Genomic DNA, 10,670 nt, shown 5'->3' on the forward strand with positions numbered 1-10,670 from the left:
ATAGGTGTCAGCATGGAGAATACCACCTTCTCATTTTTAATTTGCATGGGTTCACACCCCTGAGATGTTTCACGCTGAATTTCAGGTCTTAACATCACTGAGTACAGGCTCAGCACCACATCCTGATGTTGTAGACCTGGGAACGGGCAAAAGGCTGGCTCCCAGAAACACCACCCCTGAGCAGCTGGGAGAATCAGGAGCTGTGCTTATCTCACCCCAGCCACTGAGAGTTCAGGTCACCCCAAGGCACAGCAGGCTCATCTACATGTTTATGCCTCTGCTGTGCCTCAGTCACGATCAGTCAAGATGGAGCACAGGTTAGGATTAAGGCAACTGAACTATCAAAGGCAACAGCAGAACAAAGGGTGAAAAGTCCTTGCCTTGATTAGTAGATGTAAAGTTCAGGGTGCTGGTGACTGTGGCCATAACTCACCCTATAATTGGCTTGATATAAATAAACATGGGCTAAGTATCAGATTTATAGAAAAGCCCCAAACCAAGCCTATGCATAGTTTCTGCTTTAGGTCTGAACATTTCACACACCTTTACCAGAAGTCAAACTGAAAGTGAACACATTATACCATGATGAGAAGCAATAACTTTTGAATTAAACCATATTCTGTGGTTCCAAAGCATAGAGTGCAATTTCAGTGTCCTGGTCAGCATTCTCCAGCACAGAAGGCTGTCTTGTTTCAAGATTTTTGCAAAGAACTTTTTGCAGATAGATATTAGATATTTTGCATAGGAGATGCTGATGAGAAACACAATTTAACTTTAATTACCTACTGTCTACATTTGAATGATGTACATGAATAGTTTTGACATTTATCCACTGAAATCTATAAAAAATTTATGTATGCATGCATGCATGCTTTTTTACTCAGTAACATGCATGGCTTTAATTTTAAAAATGGACAATTTCTCAAAGCAGTTCTGTTAGGTATCATAGAATCATAGAATGGTTTGGGTTGGAAGGGACCTTAAAGATCATCTAGTTCCACCCCGCCTGCCATGGGCAGGGATACCTTCTGCCAGACCAGATTGCTCAAAGCCCCATCCAACCTGGACTTAAACACTTCCAAGGATGGGGCATCCACAGGTTCTCTGGGTATCACTCAAATGTTCTGATAACTTGAGCCTCTTCATGAATAAGGTTGTCTTGGGCGAATAGGCCCAACAGATGGAAAAGAAGTCAGTAAAGTACCAGGAAGATAAGACGTAAATGAAAATCCTCTTTTTTTGTGACAGCTGAAAAGGGGTTTCTGTGACTTGCCCATCTGGAGGCCATAATATTAAGCAGTAGGGCATTAACATTAGGAAATCCTACCAACATTAACAATGATGAGACTCCTGTTTGTTTTCATGACTTTCACAATTTTGGACAATCAATTTACCTAATTGACATTTAAATGGCACTGAGCGATCATGAGGATGCAGCAGAAATACAGGCACCTATTGGGCCAGTTTTTATGCTGTTTAGTATCCCTGTGCAGGGTTACAGTCACTGGGTCCCTCCCCGTCATCCCTCCTCTAAGTCCAGTAACTAGTGCTAACTACGGCTAGAGTGTCCAAACACCAAAACCCCTAAGGTTTGGAAAACACTGTAGACACTCACCAGATGTACTACTGCCTCTGTCCGAGCTGTTGTAGGATCCACCTGTATTCTGGTCGTATGACTGGTTGTACGGAATAGTTGGAGCAATGTTGTCATTTACCCGGTAATCTGCAAGTTTAATAGTATTGTTAATGCTACTCTTCAGAAATGCATCTACTTTTATATACCTGCTTTATAACACAAGTACAATCTCCTGAAAATAGTGAGGAGGAAATAAATTAATTTTTTGAAAGGCAAATCATCCTATAATCATGTTTTATTTTATCTTTGCTCTCATTGTAAGTTCAAGGAAAATTATGTGAACTTAGTAGCTCCACATCAGAAATGAAGTAAAACGAAATCCTATGCACAGGGTTGTCCCAATGTCTCTGCAAGGATTAAGTCTCAATGTGCATATATACGACCTGCGTGAGCAATTTACATACAAACAGACCATCACCTTGATTTATTTTCCATGGCCTCTGCTCAATTTATGCATGCAGGGCACCCAATGGACCGTGGTAGCTACTTTTTGGTTTTCAAAGGTGACAAACCCAGGTAGGAGTCAGCCCTGCATTACAAGGGCTGAATGATCTACTGGAGCAACAATGTGGCTCCGCTGAATTTGGTTTACAACAAAAGAGGACTTTGTTTAATGCCTGCTGGCTCCAAGAAGGTCATGCAGGTTCTAGCTACAGGCAGGGCCTTTTTCTGCTAATGGCTATTGCCGTAACTTCCTTCAGCAGTTCCAAAGCACTTGATGGACATATGTTACTTTTAAATCTAGATTTGGCAGCCAGATCTGTAAAACTTTATCAGAAGTAAAATACTCGTCTGACAAAACAGTACTCTCATGCCAAAACAAAATTATAATTTACAGAGAACAGAAAGGAGCTGAGTTACTCTTCGTACAGCAAATAAAACTGCGTCATAAACAGAACCACTGGACATAAAGTAGTGACAATGAAGCACAGTATGTAACTCATCAAAATGGTTATTTCCCATCACAAAAGCTATAGGTATAATCGTCAGCAAGATGGTTTTGACTTAGGAAATGAGAAAACCGAGATCAGAATATTGACTCATAAAATAGCAAAACAAAATAAAAATAAACAAAACTAAGAATCCAGTCCCCATCTGCTGCAGAAATGTTTGTGATAATGTAAGCATGGCAAAAAGAGCAAAATGATAAATTCCACACCAGAGTGTATTCTATAATAGTTTCTCAGCCTAGTTGCATTCCAGAGACCACGCTGAAGCCCTACATACCGCATATGTTTACACAGAGGATAAACAGTAAATCAACACTCTGAAATATGTATATATGACTGTCAGCAGACAATGCTTTAAGGGGGCCTTTCCACACTACAATATGCTAGAGAATATGCAGCTGTAATATACACAGTTTGAAAGATGCAGTATCTTCCAGGGCATAAAGACCAAACATGTTTTAATTCCAAACCAGATACGTAATACACAGTTCATGAAAGAAAACATAATTGCAAAAAAATACAGCTTTCACCCTCTAGTAAGGAGCCACAAAAACTGAATTTTCTTTTGACTTGTTTATGTCAAGGGAAGGTGTCACATTTTATATTGCCCTTTGAACTCCTCTGTGAGTAGATGGGTCCAGTAGAGAAATCAACATTCCTGTAATGAAACGTATTTACTGGATAACTTAGCACTATGCGATCACTTGAGTTACAACAATCCATGCAAAAAGTTCCAAGTTAGAATGGGTCCAGTTCCTAGGGATAGTGTTTTGCAAATCAGGTTATTAAAAGAGGTTGCATGGTAGCCTGGAGGACTAGCAAGAAATCACATACCTATTTCTTCCAACTCCCACACATTATATTAAAGAAACATGCCCTCAAGGCCACAAAAGTACATTCTGATGTTTCCCGTTAACACTGAAATCAATTTATTTTTAGCTTCTGGATCCACAGACTTCAGTCAGAGTAACAAAGGAATTTAGTTTCCAAAACTGTGTGCGGTAGCATTGCCTCTCAATATGTGAATCGAAGGCTTGCTAGGAACAAGTCTAAAATGAATTGGATCACTCCATTAGTGTCCCCAGTGTACAACACAATACAATTTTACAGAGTTTGATATGCAAAATTTCATTCGTTTACATGAACATGTAGATTTAATTAGTCTCCATCCACGACTGGGAAGAGTGGGTTGACCTATTTAAAATTTAAGGTAGAGTATAATGCGACTACCATGCATCTGGCTTATGAATAAAATATCTGGCCTCTGTCCTAACCAATCCCTCAACTACTATTAAATTTAAATTAATCTCAAATCCATAGGAAATGTATTTAACTCTTTTCTAAAGATACAGCTTGTTATTTGTTATAATACATTCAATATCTGAAGGTTATTGTGGTGCTAATTAACTTTCTGACACTGCTAACTGTGGATTTCTAAATCTAAAGAGGGAGAAGTCTAAAAGCACCACAGAAGCCTGTAATTGCTGAACCTGAAAGACTTAGACTCCCAGCACCAGAAGGTCAAAACTCCTCTGACGCCTAAAGAGGAGAAACAAGCTAAAAGCTCTTCACCTTTGTTTAATTTGTTTTGCTCCATAATGTTGTACTGTATGGGTGCAACCTCTTGCTTTTGCTGAACAGAGGGTTTCCAGTGTTTCTCATTCGTATCCCCGCTGCCATTGTTAACATTATTGCTGATATTTGACTGGATGAGTTGAGTGGTGGCATAAGGAGTGGGCTGCCCCGGCTGGCTGACAAATCTTCCGTCCTTTAGATTTGGACTATTGAAGGTTTTCATCTCATTGATTTTGTTGCTGAGGTCCACGTCACCATATACAGTTGACTCAGGCAACATCAGGTTTGTTTGCTTGTTGTCCAGCTGATTGTTGTAATTTGCTATACAATCGGCTAACCACAGAGGAAAGAAAAGAGAAAAGGTCATTCTGTTCGCTTACACTATGCTTTCAATGAAATCCCCTCTAAAAATTTTTTAGTGTATAACTATACGGCTTGCATCCATGAAGCAGAGATACTGTCATTAACTAAAGAGTTTGCAGCATATTGTTTACCTTATAAGCTACTACTTCAAAAGTAGTGTTCCCTGTTTTCAATCACTGTAAATTCAGACCTTCTGAATTGTATCTACAATGACTTACCTTGCTGGGCTTTTTCTACAGTCGCCATATAAACATTCACAGTTTTAGACATTACTCTCAAAGCAGTATAGATATCCCATCAATAAATGTGATTAAAATAATTGGCATTGAAAGGAAAAATCAAAACTTAATAGTGGGAATAACTAAACACAACAGTCGTCTCAGCTCATCTCAACAGCATTTAGACTTTCTTGTACTTGTGATAAGAAACAGAGGTACAACAGATTTTTATAAAACAGACTGAAAAATAATTACACATAACAGAATAAAAGAGAAACAGAACAATGTGAAAGGTAACTCACTCAGTACCCAGTAGCAAGTCTTTATTTAATCATTATTTCCTTGTACAATCTTATATTTTGGTTTGAAACAAAAAGACAGTAAAGGAATCTGGAATTTTTGCTAATTTTTAGTTGCTTTGGATATTACAAAATAAGTAATACCATACTAATACCATCGTCCTTTATGCTACATATATATCATATAGACAGCACGAATTCATTCTTCTAATAGTTATTGCATCATGAGATCACCACTGATTGCATAGAGTAAATTAGACAGGCACTGATGCGCTGGCCACTACTCTGTGAGCCAGTGCGCCCGCCTTTCCACATTCTCTTGCCTCTGGGTGACAGCAGCTCCACACACTTTTTTTCCTTTCCATATCCAGTCCACTGGAAGAACACTGACTGGAGTAACACAGTCTGTGGGTCGGCAGTTAGAAGGCTTAGTGAAAGCAGCATTCAATGATCATTAAGCAAAGATTCTCATTTGCCAGCTGATTAATGCATCAATAATTACATAACAATCACCAGGAATATAATTTTCCTCTTTTAAGAGACGAGGTATTTATGCTAATGAGTTTGATTCAAAACCTGAAGTCCATTACCTGTGGCCACAATTAATTTACTGGAGAGGGTGCCAAGTAAAACTAAGTACAGAATTCAGGATTTGACCATTATAGTAAATGAAATAACTACTAAATATAGAGGATGTTCAATTTAAAAAATATTCCCTAATACATACATAATTTTTGAGAAATATTTCTTGAAAAAGAGAAGTAAAATACTAGTTGAGGAAAGAAACCACTGATCCACATTTTCACTGGTTAAGGAACAGTATCAGAACATGCCACATACAGCTTATCATTCACATTTCATGCCCCCCAGCTTGTGTTTTCTGAAGGTTTTACCGTTTGATATATTTTTCTTTCTTACATGAGTTGTTATTTATTGCTTCTCAGCCTTCAACTTCTTGATTTCTACTTTTTAAATGTTTTCATTTCTGCTTTTTTTCTCACCTACTGAAACCATGCTTGTCCTTCCTCCTTTCCAAGCCAACGTATTATATTGGGCAATTATATACCCAGCATATTCTTCATTCCTAATACCTCATGCTTTCCTATAATTTCCTTAAAGAGTCACTTATAATGTATATTTTTACCTCCTTCCATTTTCAGCTACATTCAATTTGTGTGTAGGGCAATATAATCGATACAGTATGCACAGTAGGCACATTTTTTTACATAGACACATTAGAATTCCTCATACAAAGTATTTAAACACAACTGGTTTACCTATATAACAGATGATTCATTCTGTTAAGATTTTTTTTATAGCATCTACTTCTAGAACAACCCATTCTGTAGACTTGGAAGTCAGTAATAAAAGAAATGAAAAATGCACAGTTACTTAGCATATTCACAGCTATAGAGGGTATATCCAACTCTACTGGTTCAGCGCATAAGCCAAGCCCAAGCTGACATAATTAAGAATGTTTGCCAGATTTCCCACGAAGAAGAGGCCACTATGAGCATCTTGTCTGACCCTCAAGCTCATAAGCTCTACTGGAAAGGAAGGAATCACTTTGCAACACAACCAAGCTTAATATAAAAGCTAAACTGAGAAAGAATCCATGGTATCTCATGACAAGATGTAATAGTTTACAACCCTTAAAAATGTGCACTGTCTTCCTTTTCTGAATGTTAAGTTTCAGTTACTGGAACTTGGTATGTTGGTACTTGCCACAAAGAAGTATCTCTGTATGAGAAATCTTTTTACATAGGTATTTGTGGACATTATATCCTTGGGCAGGGTAAGATACAAGTCTCTAATGTTAATATCTCTCACCTTCCTCTGAAGCACCTGGCACTGATCACTGTCAGACAGCATATTGCAGGAGATGAATCACCACCATCACATTATGACTGGTTTCACATTAATTACAGGAGGTAATGCTGTTTTGCATTTATGCAACTTCACTATAGGTAATCATACTCTCTCTCTGAAATGTTACTAGCAAAAATCAGCTAGAGATGCTGGTAATGGAAAAGACTCATTTTCATTCTTCACCAGTAACACAAACCAAGTTAAAACAAAAGGAACCTAAGGTCTGTTTAAAGCAAAATGTGCAACAATTAGTGCTTCCAGACATATTTCCCCAATTGTGTTCCCATGGAACTCACCAGTTTCTTTTCAAGAACCCTGAGTCCTGCCCAAGCTCCCAGGAACTATCACTTAACCTAACATTTCATAATTGCTTTTAGAGTGTGAAGTTAACTTTTTTATCCACACTCCCTAAACAGAAAAGCGGCTATCCAATTTTGTAAGGAATGGCACTCCAAGGGAGGTTTTGAATGTGCAAAGTAGATTGACTGTCTTGCAAGTACTGTAGCAATGTTTTGTTTCTTGCTTCCTGTCACAACCCAACCAGAAGGAAAATCTCACTAGTGTCATATTGGTGGTACTTCTCCATCCAAGCAGCAAGGATGTACAGAACAACCTAAAAATGACCTTTTCTGCTCTTTTTCAGACGCTGAAACATATCAGCGTGACTTTTAGTAACACTGAACTTTGCGGGGGCTCCTTCAGCCTACAGCTTGCTACAACTATCCAAAGGGGACTGAAAAAAGGGATCCAAAAAGGGACTGAAAGCATAATCATGGCATAGAGGAGAAACTATATTGTCTAAATGCATTGGAAATAAAAAACCCAAACAAACCTGTACACTCTCTCAGGTATTAGAAGTACATACTCGGTAAGAAGATTCATTAGCAAGGTAGAAACATATCTAACCTGGTCGACTGTATGTCGTAAGGTTGCTATCACTGTTCCCGTTGCCAGAGGTGCAGCAGTTGATGGAGCAGTCATTGTGATTGTTCCCTGTGTTAGGCCAAGTATCTGCTAGCCATGGCTGAGTGGCTGGTTCACTGATGTTTAGGAGTCCTGGCCTTTAAAAACAAAGCTTGGTCATTTAAAAAATTAAACAAAAGCATTTTCACATTGCATTTATATTCTTCTCAAAAAGTTAGCTATTACAATATAATATCACATATTTAAAGGCTTGAGCATTGGAAAATGCAGCTTGATTCAATTATTTAACGGTTCCTAGTCTCCTACATAACCTGTTCCTTGGTAAGGCACTCTGAAGTGAACAGCCAAGGACAGTATCAGTTGCTGTATGACACACATACATTTGTGTGCAACCTCTAACTGCCACTTTTGTTTTGTTTTGTCTTGGTTTTTTTCTTAGAAGGTTACATTTTTATTTTTCTGACCCTTCTCCCTTTCTTAATTAAAGCAAAGTAAAAAAGGGGACATCATTGGCCAGTCAAACAAAAAAGTCACACATGCAAGTGAGATGCGTATGCGGAAGCAAAAGCTGAGTTTGGATGTGAATACTCCCAAATATTTGATGATTTGTGAAGCCAAGTTCTCCTCACCATCAGATAGTTCTGTTGTAGTGGACGAAAGGGAGCAGCAAACTACAGAAACTTCTGTCGCTTGGGAGTATTTGGATCTCACTAAGTATACTGAGCGTGAGATACATCTTCGTTCATGAGTAAGCCACTTGCTTAATCTTTATGTGGGTGGAACAGCAGCAGCTCCTAAGCAAGTTTAAAGTAACTGGGGATACTCAACACCTTTAAAAATAGCCAGGTATCAATGCTGCATATTGGCTGGGTTTGGTTTTAAGTGTATTCCTTGTAGTGGACGAAAGGGAGCAGCAAACTACAGAAACTTCTGTCGCTTGGGAGTATTTGGATCTCACTAAGTATACTGAGCGTGAGATACATCTTCGTTCATGAGTAAGCCACTTGCTTAATCTTTATGTGGGTGGAACAGCAGCAGCTCCTAAGCAAGTTTAAAGTAACTGGGGATAATCAACACCTTTAAAAATAGCCAGGTATCAATGCTGCATATTGGCTGGGTTTGGAATTAAGTGTATTCCTGCCATAAGCAGAAAGAAATAGCATTCCTTGGTTTCCAAGTTGGATTTTTCTAGTGAGTGTGGAAGACACTCTGATGAACGCTTTGTGGAATCTTTTGTGTCTCTTCAGTTTTCACACTAACAATGCAATGGCATGTTATGAAGTCCCACATAAGTAGCATCCCCTAACAACTTCAAATTGCCTTTGCTAACTAAGGTGCTTTTTAAAATAGGTACTTTTAGCCGCTGTCATATTAAGAAAAAAGCAACATGGTCTCTTTCATCACAGGATTTAACAGGCAACTCTCCATTTGAAATAGTGCAGAAACTAGTCTCCATAATATTAGATGTGATGCTCTTCAAAAATAAAATATGCTAATCCTCTTAAACTGCAAGTTGAGAATACAAACTGCATGCAGTTAGTTGTGGGGAATATAGTCTGCCAGTGCTGCACGCTTAAGTCATAGTCATAGAATGACATTTAAAAGATCTATATATATGGGTGTATATGTATTTCTGTACTACGTATCTCATCTGACAATTTAACATAGGAGGTGATGAGGCTTGACTTACTGTCAGGCTAACAAACCAGCCAAGCCACATGCACTAAACAAGTATTTTTTTGTAAATCTGAAATAAATGTATAGCTATGTAGTCCTGTGAGCAGGCCAGCTGATTTGAAATACCCTGCTTTTTTCTCTACCGCTCTGGTCTTACAAATACACCTCAAGGCATTTGGAGGAGACAAAGCCTTCCAGAACGTTTCAGCACTTTCAAGGCCCGTGTACTGGATTTCTGTGTAGAGAGTTAAAGGTCCTTTGCTTCTAAAATTTACTTTGCTTTTATACCTGCTGACTTGTAAGAACTGTGGTGTGAAGTATATAAGTAGACGAAAACTCTACTAATTGGAGCCATTTAGGTGGAACTGTAGGCAAGAGATGTTTGTATTACAGCTCCATAGCCTGGTGATGATTGGAGATCATAATTTCCAAAGATCTTCAAGCTTTGCAGCAAATGCCCTGAATCCTTGAAATTACTGTACTGGGTCTGGGGTGGGGGGTGGACTGAGCAAGTGGCTGTGTGGATGCCTGGCTGCTGGCTGGAGTCAATCCACCACAATTACCATTACTTGAATCCTGTCTAGAAAATAGTTTGCCACAGAAATGGGTTTTTTTTTCAGCATGGCAGAAGTGGGGATATGTTGAAACATATCACTGTGACATTTTGAATGCTGAAGAATGCTTTAACATGCTCACATAACTGCACTTGGCAAATACGCTAAACCTCTCAAAAACATTGCAGACATACTTTAAGGAAGAGAAAACCTTAAGTTTGGAAATCAGAGTAAAGGTTTCATATGAAATGACTTTCTTTTTTTTAAGATTGCAGAAGTATATTTCATATTCTACAAAATACAGTACAACATCATCCATTCTGTAAATGCTATATATGCAAATGAACAAAAGCAGCATAGACGTTAGCACCTTGAATCAATTACACTGGCAGATTGTGGGACTGATCCTTAAAACCAGGACAGTAAAACATGATGCTGCTTCTCTAGCAGTACCAAAATGTCTGTATACGATGTAGACACTTCTGGGTTCCTTTCTGTCCTCTGAGTCTATGTGAGTGTGCTTTGTCTAGCTTATGCTATGGGAAGAGCGAGAAAGCACAGTGGCACAAAGAACACAAAGGATGTTAACTGTGTATCTTTCTGAA

At 38.5% G+C, this 10,670-nt stretch overlaps 1 protein-coding gene across 1 annotated transcript in view; it reads right to left on the reverse strand.

Moving 5' to 3' along the window:
- The window catches only part of ROBO1 (roundabout guidance receptor 1), a 659,248-nt gene that overhangs the window by 26,275 nt on the left and 622,303 nt on the right, over nt 1–10,670 (reverse strand). Inside the window, exons 22-24 of the mRNA XM_035902213.1 lie at nt 7,817–7,971; nt 4,159–4,494; nt 1,616–1,723 (exon numbers count right to left, since the gene is read on the reverse strand). Coding sequence (XP_035758106.1) covers nt 1,616–1,723; nt 4,159–4,494; nt 7,817–7,971 — 599 coding nt within the window. The remainder of the gene's footprint in view (nt 1–1,615; nt 1,724–4,158; nt 4,495–7,816; nt 7,972–10,670) is intronic.

Source organism: Egretta garzetta, unplaced genomic scaffold (assembly GCF_000687185.1).
Source record: "Egretta garzetta isolate BGI_Z169 unplaced genomic scaffold, ASM68718v1 scaffold289, whole genome shotgun sequence".
NCBI classification, from domain to species: Eukaryota; Metazoa; Chordata; class Aves; order Pelecaniformes; family Ardeidae; genus Egretta; species Egretta garzetta.